Source organism: Rhinopithecus roxellana, chromosome 19 (assembly GCF_007565055.1).
Source record: "Rhinopithecus roxellana isolate Shanxi Qingling chromosome 19, ASM756505v1, whole genome shotgun sequence".
Taxonomy (NCBI): Eukaryota; Metazoa; Chordata; class Mammalia; order Primates; family Cercopithecidae; genus Rhinopithecus; species Rhinopithecus roxellana.
The window spans coordinates 64,457,971-64,473,860 of NC_044567.1; the positions used below are offsets into that span (position 1 = coordinate 64,457,971).

General features: G+C 59.0%; 1 protein-coding gene across 7 annotated transcripts in view; it reads left to right on the forward strand.

The window, feature by feature from the left end:
- SEPTIN9 (septin 9) overlaps positions 1–15,890 on the forward strand; it is a 214,333-nt gene that overhangs the window by 190,707 nt on the left and 7,736 nt on the right. For all 7 annotated transcript variants that reach the window (XM_030923149.1, XM_010381903.2, XM_010381901.2 and 4 more), the window contains 6 exons: positions 4,782–4,973; positions 10,689–10,817; positions 11,245–11,326; positions 11,728–11,865; positions 13,768–13,885; positions 15,658–15,753. In XM_030923149.1, the coding sequence (XP_030779009.1) occupies positions 4,782–4,973; positions 10,689–10,817; positions 11,245–11,326; positions 11,728–11,865; positions 13,768–13,885; positions 15,658–15,753 (755 nt within the window). The remainder of the gene's footprint in view (positions 1–4,781; positions 4,974–10,688; positions 10,818–11,244; positions 11,327–11,727; positions 11,866–13,767; positions 13,886–15,657; positions 15,754–15,890) is intronic.

Genomic DNA, 15,890 nt, shown 5'->3' on the forward strand with positions numbered 1-15,890 from the left:
AAAGCAGGGACCCAGACAGATCCTTGCACACCCGTGCTGGTAGCAGGGCGAGGCCTGGAAGTACAGTGGGGATCCCAACGGGGCAGCTGCCATCTTGCTGGAGCCCATGGTCTGTGGAGGGGATACAGGTGCTAACCGCATATCACAAGCAGGAATGTGAACTTTCAAGGTAGCCAAATTCAGTGAAGGTCTTGTGCTGGCCTGGCCACTTACAGTGGCATTTCAGGAAAAAAATCACTCTGTGGACCTCAGTTTCCCATTAGTAAAGAGTAGGTTGGACTGGAATTCTGTACCATCCAGTATAGTTGCCGTTTATGAAATGTGGCTATTTAAATTTAAATAAAAATAAATAAAAATTCCGTTCCTCAGTTGGACTAGTTCAGTGTCCAGTGCTCAGAAGTCACTTGTGAACGCGTTGTGGCAATTCCTCAAAAAACTAAAACAAGAGGCCGGGCGCGGTGGCTCACGCCTGTAATCCCAGCACTTTGGGAGGCCGAGACGGGCAGATCACGAGGTCAGGAGATCGAGACCATCCTGGCTAACACGGTGAAACCCCGTCTCTACTAAAAATACAAAAAACTAGCCGGGCGAGGTGGCGGGCGCCTGTAGTCCCAGCTACTCGGGAGGCTGAGGCAGGAGAATGGCGTAAACCTGGGAGGCGGAGCTTGCAGTGAGCTGAGATCCGGCCACTGCACTCCAGCCTGGGCGACAGAGCGAGACTCCGTCTCAAAAAAAAAAAAAAAAAAAACTAAAACAAGAACCACCATACCATCCCATAATTCCACTTCTGGGTATGGATTCAAGAGAATGCACAGCGTCTTAAAGAGCTAGAGGTATTTGTGCACCCACATTCATAGCGGCTCTGTTCACAGTAGCCAGTGGGTAGAAACAACCCGCATGCCTGTGGTCAAATGAATGAAGAGATCAAAAGTAGAACAGGCTGGGCGCGGTGGCTCACGCCTGTCATCCCAGCACTTTGGGAGGCCGAGGCAGGCGGATCATCTGAGGTCAGGAGTTCGAGACCAGCCTGACCCACATGGAGAAACCCCGTCTCTACTAAAAATACAAAATTAGCCGGGCGTGGTGGCGCACGCCTGTAATCCCAGTTACTCCGGAGGCTGAGGCAGGAGAATCGCTTGAACCCGGGAGGCAGAGGTTTCGGTGAGCCAAGATTGCACCATTGCACTCCAGCCTGGACAACAAGAGCAAAACTCTGGATCAAAAATAAATAAATAAATAAAGGGTGGAACATACAAGGAATTTGACTGAGCCATAAAGAGGAAGTTGTGATACCTGTGACAGCATAAGTGAACTTTTAGGGTGTTACACTAAGTAAAATAATTTGGTCACAAAAGGGCAACCCTGTAGGATCCACTTATACGAGGTCCCTAGAGTAGTCAGATTCAGAGAAACAGCAGAATGGAGCTTGCCAGAGGCTCGGGGGATGGGGCTGGGGAGTTGTTTAATGAGGACAGTTTGTTTTACGAGATGAAAAGTTCTGGAGATTGGTTGGTTACACAACATTGTGAATGTACTTAACACCACTGGACTGCACACTTCAAAATAGTGACCATGGTAAATGTTATGGCAATTAAAAGGAAAAGTCACGTGGCCAGCGGCTACCACGCTGAGCTGCGCAGGCCTTGGACAGTGTCGTGGTCACAGACAATGGACAGTGTCGTGGTCACAGACAATGGAGTGGGTGGTCTTTACCATTCTTTCCAGCTGCCGGAGCACCGTGGGATCCTGGGGCCAGGCACCTGGTGGCTTTCTGTGGAAATCAAAGTTTTAGTTCATGAAAGTGTCTCTGGGTGTGGGGTCTCTGCTTCTCCCACTTGGGGGTCCTGAAGGCAGACCCCAGAGCTCACCTGGCCAGGTAGGAGAGCAAGGTGGGCTTTGGCATTGCTCTCTCTGTGCCTGCCTGCGGGCCAGCTGGGGCCTGCAAGGCTGCCTGTCGAGGGAGGGGTCGCAGAAATGGCTCTCACCTGTGCAGAAGGCCAGCCACTGCCCTACGTCAGTGGCAAAGATGGGGCTCGGCTGTGTTTTATGATTATTTCTCAAGCAGGGCCCCTGGCGGGCAGGATGTTTGGTTTGAGTTTCTGCAGAGTGCTAGTGCTTGAGGAGGGGCCCAGCTGCAGCGGAGGCCGCCCCTCTCTCGCTCTGGGCTCCAGGGGCGTTGGGGGCGAGGAAGGAGAGTTCAGGGGGCAGCACCTCCCCCCAGGCTCTGCTGGGGAGCGTTGAGGGATGCTGGGGGGAGGTGGGGGTGGGTAGGGGCTGGTCCCAGTCCCGGGCAAAATGACTCTCAGACCCACAGGCAGATGGAAGCAATTTTCGGTCACGTGGGTCGGGGCTAAACTGCTGCCCCGCAAGGCAAGGCCCCATCCATGTCTGGCTCCAGGAAGCGGCCCCAAAGCCACATGGTCCAGGGCCAGATGCAGGCTGTGTCTTTGTTTATTTAAAGGTTCTGAACGCCCAGGGGAGAGTATTTCTCAAAGGGGAGCAGAAGCAGGAGCAAAGCCCCAAAGGCTTCCAGGCTGCATGGCCTGGGGGCAGGGGCACGTGGGGGCACAGAAAGAGGAGACCTGGCCTCCAGGTCTGCCTGGGGGTATTGCTGTCAGCAGGGGAGATATGTGGGCCCCCTTGGCAGTTCCCAACAAGGAATTATATTGTTCCTTTGTTCCTCCTGTTCCGTAAGATAGGAATTGCTGTGCCCTGTGGAGGCTGAGAAGACAGGGAGGTGCTTGTGAGGATAAACCAGCCCCCAGTTTCTGGCTTCCAGAGTCTTTCCCTCTCACCTCTGATGCCTCAGGCCTGGGGAGTCTCCCTCCAACACCAGTGAAATAGGCTGAGGGGGATGGCTTGAGGCATCTGGGGACTGGGGGTGCAGCCAGGTGGGGGTGCTCAGTGAGCATTTCTTGAGTTCGGTTCTTTCCCAGCAAGTGGAAGGGCAAGTGAAGTCTGCCCTGGCCCCTCCTGGCCTGGAAGCCTGCCTCCCGTCTTCTGGGCAGGGTGAGGAGTGGGCGTGGGCTGGGAGGGCTGCCTCCTGTCTGGGAGGGCTGCTTGCCTGCCCGTCACGGGGGATGTGCCCCCCGCAGCCTCCCACGCTGTGGCCATGGCTCCCATGCCGGCTCCAGTCCCCTGTGGCTGTCCCTGGTGGGTGCCCACCCTTCCCAGGGAAAAGCCACTCCCCTCCCCGAGGGCTGGCAGGAGAGGCCCTGCCTGGGAGCACGCTGTGTGGTCCCTGTCTTAGCGCAGGATGCCTGAGGCCAGATCCTCCTTGGGAGGCAGGATGGGGCGAAAGTCTCCCGGCAGGCAGAGCAGGGCCCAAGCGGGGAGGGGGGCCCAGAACAGCAGCAACCCAGCCTGCTTGGGAGCTGAGGGCCACCAAGGGCAGCTCCAGCCTGTGGGGACTAGCGGAGGCACCGCCTCTGTGACCAGCGAGTTGTCTGCACCCACGCGCATGCACCAGTGAGTGTGGCGAGTCTGGGGTGCACTGGGACCTGGCCCGTGTGCCCTCCAGCCAGCCCTGGTGGGAACCAGCCCCATCCTGGGAACCCCTGGAACTCCGCTGCGTGAGAAGATTCAGGTCTTTGGCAGGTGCCTTCCGGGCGCCCGCCCCCAGCCCCAGGCCTCTGACCCATGTGTGGAGTCTTAACAGCAGCCAGGGCAAGACCATCGAAGGGACCTACAGACAGAAGAGGCTTGAGTGATTTCGGGAGGTTCAGCCCCACGTGCCCCACAGACCTGAGAGTAAAACTTGGTCCTGGCCTGTGGGTGTGCAGCCCGCGGGTGCTGGCCAGGCGGACAAGACGGCCGCCTGGGTCAGTCCAGGGGGAGGCAGAGGTGGAATGGGCGCCCCCTCCCCTCCATGCACCCAGGGGCAGCTCTGCACCCAGGTACCCGCCCTGCACCCAGCACTTTTCCTTCCCTCAGGACTACTGGCTCGTGGTATGGGATTGAACACACAGCTCCGTGGGGACGGACGCTGGTTCTATCCCCCTTTCTTACAAGACCGTCCCTGGGGACGTGGGAGGCGGGGACAGACGCCGGTTCTATCCCCCTTTCTTACCAGACCGTCCATGGGGACATGGGAGGGGGGGACAGATGTTGGTTCTATCCCCTTTCTTACAAGACTGTCCATGGGGCCGTGGGAGGCGGGGACGGACGCCGGTTCCATTCCCCTCTCTTACAAGACTGTCCACGGGGACGTGGGAGGCGGGGACAGACACTAGTTCTATCCCCCTTTCTTACAAGCCCATCCATCCTGTGTCTTGAAGGGCTCCCGGGGTGGCCTCTAAGGCCTTTGAGCGGCAGCAGGAGGTGCAGCTTATCTGAGTGGAGGTGAAGGAGAGGGCCAGGTCCACTTGGGTGGCCGGAGGCAGTATGGAGGCCGGGAGAGGAGAGCGCCCTACACCCTTGTCTGAGCAGCCCTCCAGGGTACAGAGACAGGAGTTTAGGGTCAGCCCTGCCTTAGAGCGGAGGGGGCCCCCAGGTTGGCACAGCTCCTAGAAGAGGAGATGAAAAAGCCTGGCCTTGGGAGTCTGGGGATGGAGCTTTGCTGGGGAGGCAGTGTGGCTACAGCATGGTAGCTTGTTAGAGGACACCACGGCCAGGGGCATCCACCCTGGGGAATTCTCAGGGGTCTCCTGGGCAAGTCACTTAGCCTTTCTGAGCCTCAGTGCCTCAGTTTCTCCATCCAAGGATGGGTGTGACATCCACCTGGCAGGTGCCTGTGTGTGAGGCCCTGTCTCGCTCTAACTCCTCTGTTCTTCCTTCCCCAGCCACTGAGGCGGCTCCCAGCTGCGTTGGCGACATGGCCGACACCCCCAGAGATGCCGGGCTCAAGCAGGTGCCCGCACCACGGAACGAGAAGGCCCCGGTGGACTTCGGCTACGTGGGGATTGACTCCATCCTGGAGCAGATGCGCCGGAAGGCCATGAAGCAGGGCTTTGAGTTCAACATCATGGTGGTCGGTGAGTCCTCACCCCGCCTGCCACTCAACCCATGCCGGAAACCAGCCTCAGCCCCCAGGGCGGGTCCACAAGCCTTTGGGCTTGGTCTTCCCTTCTGTAAAACGGGGCAGCAACCCTGACCTCAAGGACAGATTGCCAGTGGCATTGCATGTGCGTGCATGTGCCTGGGAGGAGCCCACAGCCTCCAGCGGCTCCTCAGAGGGGCCTGTCCTGCACATGCAGGGCCCCTGAGATGACTTTGGGGAGCCCAGGCTGGCCTGGAGCAGGTCCTGATGAGCGGTCACTGCCTCTGAGCAATGACATCAGCCTGTGCAGAGTTTCTGTGGCAGCTGTCCCCTCACTGTTGCTCCAGCCTGGCCCTCCAGGCTCCCCACCACAGCCTGGCTGGAGGCTTCCCAGCAGCTCAGCTTCAGCGCCTGCCCTGGAATTGCAGCCTTATGGCTTCAACACCCTCAGTGGCCCTGAGAACTGGAGGTCACCACGGGAGGTCGTCGATCAGTACGACCTGGGCAGGGTGAAGGGGCTGGGCTGGAATCTACAGTGGGCTGCCTCTTGTTTCCAAAGCCCCCCAGGTCCCATTCCAACCTCACAGTGACCCTGTGAAGGGGGTGTCCCGTTTTCCAGGCAGACACGAGGCGCAAGGAAGGCTGCCGAGGTTCCTTAGCTCACAGGGCAGAGAACCGCAGCCACTGTTTTGACTCCCAGAACTGTGTTCTACCCACTCCATGGGGTCCAGGGAGGGGTCTGGGGAAGTGCCCCCACCAGCTCACACCCTAAACAAAGGTGAGCTTGTGGGGTTTCTGTAAGGTGTCTGGGCACCTTTCAGGCCAGGCCTGTTTCTCCAACTTCTGCCTGCTGTGCATGTCCTTCTTGCGCAGCTCTGTGGGTGCAAACCCACACCTGCCAGCCTGATGTCTTTCTTTCCTCTTCTGCATTCACCTGGGCCCTGGCTCCCCTGGGGTTTTGGTGTCCTCTCTGCTTCCTGTGGCCTCATGGGACCTGGCTGCTCGCGGCCCCACTGTGCTCACAGCTGCCTGGAAGCCGGCAGCCTGCTTCAAGGGAGGGTGGAGGTATGGGGTCCCCTCCTATGGCCCCCACCCTGCTCTGCCTGTTACCCTGAGAATTTAGGGCTGTCTCCTGGGAAGATGGCTGGAGAGAAAGAGAGGGGAGAGGCCCAAAGACAGTGGCCAGGCTGGGACTCACCTCTGTGGGCTGGGGAGGGACTGAGGGACTGCCGTGCTCCCTAGCCGGGGACAGGGTGAGAAGGACCTGGAAACTTCTGGGTCCCGGCCATGGCACAGGCCTTCTTCCAGAGCTTTGGCCCCAAGAAGAGGAAGAGGCAGCCCAGCAGCCCTCGCTGCCTCCTGTGGCTGCCACTCTAACAGCCTTGCCCTCCGGGAAGGGTGCCCAGGAGGCCTTCACCTGTCTGGGCCTCTTTGCCTTTTCAACCCTGAGAAGAGCAGTGGTCCTGATTCCCCCCAAGGTTACTCCCTCCCGAGTGATGCTGAGTAAGGAACAAGACATGGGGCAGCTCTGCTCTCCTCCCTTCTCCCTCTTCCCTCTTCCCTCTTCCCTCCTCCCTGTTCCCTCTTCCTTCTCCTTCCTCCCTCCCATAGCAGCCATGCCTACCTGCAGAGATGTAGGCAAGGTGGAGGGACACCTGTTTGTAGGTCCACAGACCCCAGGGAGAATCCCAGCTGTGTCCTAACTCAGTGGGGTGAAACTTGTGTGTCTTCCCCCGGGCTTCTCCTCTGTGAGCCTTGGCTTCCTTGTCCATAAAAAGGGATCATCCTGTAAAATGAGATCGAGCAAGCAGGCCCCGGGCAGGGTCCCTGACAGGTTGTGGTTGTTCAAGAAGTTGCAGCAGTGGTGATGGTGGTGGTGATGAGGATGATGGGGATGGTAATGATGGTGATGATGATGGTCATGGTGATGGGGTGATGGTGATAGTGGAGATGATGGGGTGATAGTGATAGTGGTGGGATGGTAGTGGTGATGTGAGTGATGTTGGTGATTGTGATGGTGGTGGTGTTGATGGGGGTGATGGTGATAGTGGTGGGATGTGATGGTAGTGGTGATGTGAGTGTTGGTGGTGATGAGGGGGATGATGGTGGTGGTAGTGGTGATAGTGGTGGGATGATGGTGGTGATGTGGGTGACGGTGGTGGTGATGTGGGTGATGATGATAGTGATGGTGATGGTGGCGATGGGAGTGATGATGGTGATGGTGATGATGGGATGGTAGTGGTGATGTGGGTGATGGTGGTTGTGATGGTGATGATGGTGATGGTGGTGATGGGGGATGATGGTGATGGTGGGATGGTAGTGGTGATGTGATGATGGTGGTGATGGTGGTAGTGGTGGTGGTGGTGACGGGGGTGATGGTGATGGTGTTGATGGGATGGTGGTGGTGATGGGGATGATGGTGATGTGGGTGATGTGATGGGGGTGATGATGGTGGTGATGGTGATGGGGATGATGGTGATGGTGATGGTGGGATGGTGGTGGTGATGTGATGATGGTGGTGATGGGGGTGATAGTGATGATGGTGATGGTGATGATGGGCTGGTGGTGGTGGCTGGGGCTGCTGGTGCTGGTGGTGGTGGTGATGGGGGTGATGGTGCTGGTGTTGCTGGGGGGTGGTGGTGCTGGGCTGATGGTGTGTGGGTGCTGTGCTGGGGGCTGGTGCTGGGGCTGCTGGTGCTGGTGCTGGTGGGTGGTGGTGGTGCTGTGCTGCTGGTGGTGCTGGGGTGCTGGTGGTCGTGGTGGTGGTGGTGCGGGGGGTGCTCGTGCTGCTGGTGCTGGTGCTGATGGGCTGGTGGTGCTGGGGGCTGCTGGTGATGGTGGGTGGTCGGTGCTGGCTGTTGGTGGTGCTGGGGGTGCTGGTGGTCGTGGTGGTGGTGGTGCTGGGGGTGCTGGTGCTGGTGTTGGGGCTGGTGGTGGTGCTGGGGCTGCTGGTGCTGTGGGTGCTGTGCTGGGGGTGCTGCTGGTGGTGCTGGGCTGGGGCTGCTGGTGATGGTGCTGGTGGGCTGGTGGTGGTGCTGTGCTGCTGGTGGTGCTGGGGGTGTGGTGCTGCTGGTGCTGGGCTGCTGGTGGTGGTGGTGCTGGGGCTGCTGGTGCTGGTGGTGGTGTGCTGTGGTGGGTGATGGTGTTGCTGGGCTGGTGGTGGTGCTGGGGCTGCTGGTGCTGGGTGCTGTGCTGGGGGTGCTGGTGATGGGGCTGCTGGTGCTGGTGGTGCGCTGGTGGTGATGTGCTGCTGGTGGTGCTGGGGGTGCTGGTGGTCGTGGTGGTGGTGGTGAGGGGGGTGCTCGTGCTGCTGGTGCTGGTGCTGCTGGGCTGGTGGTGGTGGTGGGCTGGGGGTGCTGGTGCTGGTGTTGCTGGGCTGGTGGTGGTGCTGGGGCTGCTGGTGCTGTGGGTGCTGTGCTGGGGGTGCTGGTGCTGGTGGTGGGCTGGTGGTGGTGTGTGGTGGTGGTGGTGGTGGTGCTGGCGTGCTGGTGCTGGTGGGCTGGTCGTGGTGGTGTTATGTGGTCATGGTGATGGTGGGTGGTGGTGGTGTTGTGGTTGGGGGTGGTGGTGGTGATGTGGTGTGTGGTGTGGGATGGTGTGGTGATGGGTGGGTGATGTGAGTGGTGGTGTGGGGGCTGTGTGGTGATGGTGGGGTGGTGGTGGTGATGTGTTGGTGGTGGTGGTGATGGGGGTGATGGTGATGATGGGATGGTAGTGGTGATGTGGGTGATGTGATGATGGTGGTGATGGGCGTGGTGATGGTGGTGGTTGTGGTGGTGGTGTTGATAGGGATGATGGTAGTGATGGATATAGTAGAGGTGACAGTGATGAGGGGGATGGGGATGACGGTGGTGCTGGTGGTGGTGATTTGATGACAGTGGTGGTGGTGATGAAGGTGACAGAAGTAGTGATGATGACAGGAGTGATGGGATGGTGGTAGTAGTGGTGCTGGTGTTGTGATGGTGGTGCTGATGGGGATGGTGGTGATGATGAGGGTGATGATGGTGATAATAATAATAAAAGTAACAATAATAAAGGGATACACTTTAAAGTATCCCAGTTGACATCTCCTAGATCTAAGGTATCATGGCTGGAACATTGACATAACTCCTGACCTGAGCTTGGCCAGGACACAGACCTGGTGGACAGAGAGAGATGGGCGAGGAGTGTCTGTCCTTGGGCTACTAAACAGTTCAGGCTGGGGATTCTCAGTGCCAGCCTTGTCCTCCTGGGAGTCCACACTTTTTCTAGAAAGGTGTTATCAAAGTCAGAACATCAGTGTAATTTAGGGTGTTTTTTGTGTTTTGTTTTTTTGAGACAGGGTCTCACTGTTGCCCAGGCTGGAGTGCAGTGGCGTGATCGTGGCTCACGGCAACCTCCACCTCCCAGGTTCAAGTGATTCTCATGCCTCAAGCATGCACCACCATGCCCAGGAGACAGGGTCTCACTCAGTCACTCTGGAGTGGCAATGATGCTAGCTCACTGCAGCCCTGCACTCCTAGGCTCAAGCAATTCTCCCACTTCAGCCTTCTCTGTAGCTGGGACTATAGGTGCTCACCACTACACCTAGCTAATTGGTAACATTTTGATGTAGAAACAGGGTCTCGCTGTGTTGCCCAGGCTGGTCTTAAACTCCTGGGCTCAAGCAGTCCTCCTGCCTCGGCCTCCCAAAGTACTGGGACTATAGGTGTGAGCCACCGCACCTGGCCTAGGGTGTTTTTTTTTTTGTGCTTGCTAGCGTAACCCAAGGCAGCTCTGTGCAAGGTAAAGCAATGGGGCTCCGAGTCTGGAGGGTTGTGTGTGTGTGTTATGTGTGAGTTGTTCGTGTGTGTTGTGAAAGTTGTGTGTGAGGTATGTGTGAGAGGTATGTTTGAGGTGAGTTGTGTTTGTGTTGTGAGTTGTGTGTGTGAATTGTGTGTGCGTGTGTGTGTGAATTGTGTGTGTTAAGTGTGTGTGTAAGCTCTGTGTGTTGTGTTGCCTGTAAATGCCACTTCCTCATCCTTGTTTGTCTTAGTCACCTGTGGACTGGCTGTCTGCACACACAGGCACTGTCCCTCGAGTGGCACCACCCTGCAGGCCAACCCCCCCAGCATATGGCCCCACAGATCCCATGGGACGTGCGTGAGCCTGCCTGATGCTCACACCAGCTCCACGGGGGAAAGGATTGTTTATCCCATTTTGCAGATCAGGAAACTGAGGCATGGTGAGGTCAGATGACTTGCTTAGTCCCCAGCCAGTCAGAAAGGAGCAGTTTGAACACCTGAGGCTGCCCTGGGCTTTGGTTCCCACCACCCTGGTGAACTGCAGGAATCCCGGCCACCTGGTGCACCCCAGGCAGCCCTGGGCTCCTCCGCGAGCCTGGCCTCTGTCCTGTCTAAAATCTGAGCCACCAGGAGACCTCCTGCCTAGAAAGTACAAGGGGCACAAGAGATGCCTACTCTCCCAGGCCTGGCTCACCTCTTAGGAAAGAACTGTGGCCTGGGTTGTGCTGGCACCAGAGCCCGGCTGTGTAGGATTACACAGTCACTGGACACCCGACTCGAGGGTGAAGTCCCCGGGTGCTGCTTGGCAGGGGTATTGCTGGGCGGTAGCCCAGACACTGCTGAATCTCAGGCTGGGGAGCCTCGTGCCTGGGTGGGAGGGGCCCCACGTGCAGACCCTGCTGGCCTCTCTGGAGAGACCCCTGACCGGCCTCCCATCCTCTCCCCAGGGCAGAGCGGCTTGGGTAAATCCACCTTAATCAACACCCTCTTCAAATCCAAAATCAGCCGGAAGTCAGTGCAGCCCCCCTCGGAGGAGCGCATCCCAAAGACCATCGAGATCAAGTCCATCACGCACGGTCAGTGGCCGGGGCGGGCTGGGGGTGCGGGATGCCCCTGCCTTCCTGGAGCACAGGTGCTGTGTGAGGGTGCCCAAGTCAGGCAATCCCAGGTCCCCAAGACAGGGACTCGCTGTGCCTACCATCCCCGGCATGTTGAGTCTGGGGCTCTGGCCGTGAGGGGTCAGCGTCCTGGACCCCTGTGGGCCCCGTCACACTGAGCTCCCTGCAGACAACTGAGTTTTCCACCAAAAGTCACGGGTGAGGGATACCCAGGGGAACCGTCACCGGCCTGTGCCCTGGCTGACTGAGGAAGGCTGTTAATTTCCCAGTGCCTCCTTGGTTGTCATCGCTGCCTACCTGGGGTTGCCCCTGGGTCAGTCAGGCATGGGGTGTCTGTGAGGGTCCTCCGCCTCCCCTCTGACTCTGTGCACGTGGCTCTGTGCAGATATTGAGGAGAAAGGCGTCCGGATGAAGCTGACGGTGATTGACACACCAGGGTTCGGGGACCACATCAACAACGAGAACTGGTAAGGCCCCTCCAAGGGGAGAAGCACTAGCAGGGGCTTCAGGGCTCCCTGGACCCCACCCAGAGTCAGCCCTGGGGGCTCCCCAGCCCACGGGGGTGCAGGACCCACCTCCTGGGACCTGACATGCTGCTAAAGTCGCATGTCTCAGGCGTCTGAAAATTCTGGACCGAAGCAGAATTACCTGGGGAATCTTGCTGTCCCCATCTCACCTCCTGAGGCCAGCCTGGGGAGGCTGGTTTGGGAGGTCGAGAATAAGGCTGTGGCCTCTCTGCTTAGCAAGCCAGACCTCCCAGGGCGTGCATTGGCAGGGGGGGTGTTGGGCTCTGAGTCCTAGGAATGTGTAAACTGCTTGGGGAGGGCGTCCCATGTGCCCGCTGACTCGTCTCCCATCCCCCACGCAGCTGGCAGCCCATCATGAAGTTCATCAATGACCAGTACGAGAAATACCTGCAGGAGGAGGTCAACATCAACCGCAAGAAGCGCATCCCGGACACCCGCGTCCACTGCTGCCTCTACTTCATCCCCGCCACCGGCCATTCGTACGTCCCTGCAATATCGGCGTCCTCATGCCGGGTGCCCTGGGTTCCCTCTGTCCCCCGGGACTCCCCGACAGTGCTGTCTGCCCTGCTGCTGGGCACAGAGGGGCCGAGTCGGGGGCCGTGGACACCAGCTGTGAAGTTGGGGGTATGCTGTGTCTGAAACTCCAAAGCCTCACTCTGATCCCTACACAGCGTCCTGCCCAGTCCCCATCCTTCAGCTGTGTCTTGGGGAGCTGAGGGTCAGGCAGGCCCTGGGCTGTTCTGGAGCCTGGTGGTCTGTGTCCTGCCTTCTCAGGCCAGGCTCTGGCAGGTGGAGTGGGAGCCCCCAGCCTGGCACCCTTAGCGGTGACCTGACCTTCTCGTCTGGGCCCTGCCTCATGGGACCCCTCGGAGGGTTTGCTGCGTTCTTAGGCGGGAAGCACAGAGATCAGTGCTGGTCCCTTCCAGGGCTGGACGGGGCTGCTGTTGGCCTTGGCGAGAGCCCTTTCCTCCCGCCAGCTCTGTCCGCACCTGACGTCGCCCCCAGAGGACTGCAAGGGCGGGAAGGCTGTGTGTGCCCTGGCAGGCGGACCCTTTGTGGCCTCATAGACCCTCTGTCCTCGGCTCGCTGTGCACCCCCTGCTAGACACCTGTGGCCCACCCTGAGCCAGGGCTGGGAGGAGGTGGACCCAAGGCCAGTAGGAGGGGCTGGTGGAGGCAGCCGTGGGTGGCTTGTCGGCATGGGTGGGTGGAGAAGGTCCTTCGCACCTGCTGGCCCAGACGCACTTCCCTGGGTGGAGGAAGTCCAGGGGTTTGGGGAAATCCATACTCTGTGGGCAGCAGGTGCAGAAAGGAGCCTGGCTGGTGGGCAGCAAGCCTCAACGAGAGTCTGTGGGAAAACCCAAGCCCGAGTTTTCCAGCCCACCCTCTGGCATCATCCCCTGTGGGCTGGCAGGAGTCCATTCAGGGGCGGGGGGCCAGCTCGCTGCCCACGAGCCTCTCCTGAACTGATCATCTGCCCTCCCAGGGCAGAACGGCTCATCTGGGGTCCCGTGGCAGCTGTTCCAGCTGCTCCAAGCTTTGCCTCAGCTGAGGCTGATGGCAGGAGGCAGAAGCCCCTCCTGATGCCAGCTGGGCAAGCTAAGGATGGCGGGCAGTCTCTGGCACTTCTGCCACTCCCCAGCACTGACCCTTTGGCTGGGACCCCAGCTGGGCGTGTTGCCTGGTCCCACCTGAGGCGCCCAGTCCCATGAGGCAGGGGCGGCCCTTGGCCATCTCTGCTTAAACTTCTGCCTGGAGCGGGATTCTCCGCAGCCATGTCTGTGATTGACATTCTCACTGTGGGAAAAGCTCTGCTCCAGAACTGGGGAAGACAGTGCTCCAGTTCCAGGGCCCTGCCAGCCCCTGCCGCCCACAGCTTTCCCCACATCAGACCCCGGGCTCACTGAGGCCAAGCAGGCAAGTGGAGCAGCCCACCTGTTGCAGAGGGAGCAGCCCGCCTGGTGCAGGGGGAGCAGCCTGCCCAGTGCAGGAGCACCGCACACTAGTGCTAGCTTCTGTTTCTTTGGCCTCTCCCCTCCCAGCCAAAGCCCCACAGCAAGACGGCTGCTGAGCCAACGGCAGCCCCTCTGTGTGGACACGTGGGTGTGTGGTTGTGACTCCAGAAGGCATGGACGAGGGTGCTTGGAGCTGGCCCTGGCCTGCCTGCCCTGCACAGTAGTGTCACCTATGTCTGGGACACAACTTTGTCTTTCCTGTGCCCCACACTCACAGCATGGCCAACTCAGCCCAGGGCCCCGTCCTTGCCAGCAGGGACCCCCGTGAGCCCTGAGCCAGCATCTGAGAGCGTCGACATCTGCTTGGAGGTGGGTGGCCCCCCGTCGCTCCCCCCAGATGAGCCTCATGCACATCCTTCTGCTTCAGCCTCAGGCCCCTGGACATCGAGTTTATGAAACGCCTGAGCAAGGTGGTCAACATCGTCCCTGTCATCGCCAAGGCCGACACACTCACCCTGGAGGAGAGGGTCCACTTCAAACAGCGGGTAGGTTCCGTCTCCACCCGCCCCAGCCCTTCTGCACAGCCTGGAGACGCTGCAGGCCTGGCAGGGGCCACCCAGTCTAGAGGAGTCACATGGTCGGGGAGACCGAACCGCCGGTCACTCTTCCAGCGGGTGGCTGGCCTGGTGGTCCCTGGCCTGGGTGGCTGCGGGGGGCCGTTCCTGAGATGGCCTCTCCGGCTCCCCCATATCTCAAAAGCAGCTTTCGGGGAGGGCCCATTCTCCAGCAGAGTCTCTGAGGGGGGTTTTGGAGAAGACCTGGACCAGGTGGATGGTGAATCTGTCTTCCAGGGAGTGAGGCCAAGGAGGGGCCATGAGACGTGGCCCACCTTGTTTTTTGCCTTTTTTTTTTTTTTTTTGAGAAAGGATCTCGCTTGGTTGCGAAGGTTGGAGTGCAGTGGCACAGTCATGGCTCACTGCAGCTTCCACCTCCCAGGCTCAGTTGTCGGAGTAGCTGGAATTACAGATGCATACCACCACGCCTGGCTAATTTTTGTATTTTTAGTAGAGATGAGGTTTTGCCATGTTGCCCAGGCTGGTCTCTAACACTTGGGCTCAAGGGATCCTCCTGCCTCAGCCTCCCAAAGTGCTGGGATTACAGGCATGAGCCATCTCACCTGGCCCTGCCTGGTTTTTATTAGATGGAAGAGAAGTTGGGCCAGGCGCAGTGGCTCACACCTGTAATCCCAGCACCTTGGGAGACCGAGGCGGTCAGATCACTTGAGGTCAGGAGTTTGAGACCAGCCTGGCAAACATGGTGAAACCCCCATCTCTACTAACAATACAAAAATATTAGCTGGGTGTGGTGGTGGGCACCTGTAATCCCAGCTATTCGGGAGGCTGAGAAAGGAGAATTGCTTGAACCCAGGAAGTGGAGGCTGCAGTGAACCAAAATTGTGCCACTGCACTCCAGCCTGGGCAACAGAGTGAGACTCCATCTCAAAAAAAAAAAAAAAAAAGAGGGTTTCTGCTGCCTTCTTCTCCGCCACTGTCCGAGGCCCCTGCTGTGGGGTGGGAAGGGGCATCCAAGCAAGAGGGCGAGCCCTGGGTCTCCTCCTCCTGACAGGACAACACATTGGAGCCACCTGGGGAACCTTTAAAAGTGAAACGAAGGTGCCTGGGCACAGCGTCTGCCTCAGTGGGTGTGGGCGGGGCCTGTAACCTACTCCGTTCTGGGACCAGGCATCAGGGACCTTCCCAGCATGTGCAGGGGAAGACAGTCCACACAAAGTGGGTATGTCTGCCAGAAGTTGCACGTGGGCTGTGGTCTGTGCCTGGGCAGGCGAGCGGCCATTCACCGGGATGTTTCTGCTGCACATACCCGTGTCGGGCTGCCTCAGAGCTGAGGGGTTACTGCAGGCAGGGGCTGGCTGGGCTGCAGGAGGGGCCCCTGCTGGAACTGGGGGCAGTGACGAGGGTTTTTTAGGAAGGGTTTTAGGAGGGGAGGTCTCGCTAACCCTGAGTACTTTCTTGGGGGTGTGATGAGCAGGAGAAGAGAGGTGGGAGGTGCTCAGGAGGATGACCAAAAGCCCCTGGGGAGCTGCTTCTTTGCTCAGGGCAGCAGGGATACCTGCTGCTGCCCCTGCTCCCCCCGGGAGGCACAAGAGTTGGAGGTGATTGGGATCACAGACCCCCAGAGCCTGCCCTTGACCCTGAGCCTGGGGCAGCTCACAGCATGGAGGTCATGTGGTGGCAAACACCGGGAGGCGGGCAGAACTTGCCACAGGGATGTGCCCAATTCTCTCCCTCTATCCCAGATCACCGCAGACCTGCTGTCCAACGGCATCGACGTGTACCCCCAGAAGGAGTTTGATGAGGACTCGGAGGACCGGCTGGTGAACGAGAAGTTCCGGGTGAGTGGATCCACCAGGATGTTCTTCCCGGGGGACCCCCAGTTCCTGCTGAAAGGTGTGGTTGGGGGGTTTTGGGGGACCTTAAGCCATGAGATGATATTCTTGGGGCCAGAGAGCACTGAGCCTGGGTGTCTGTA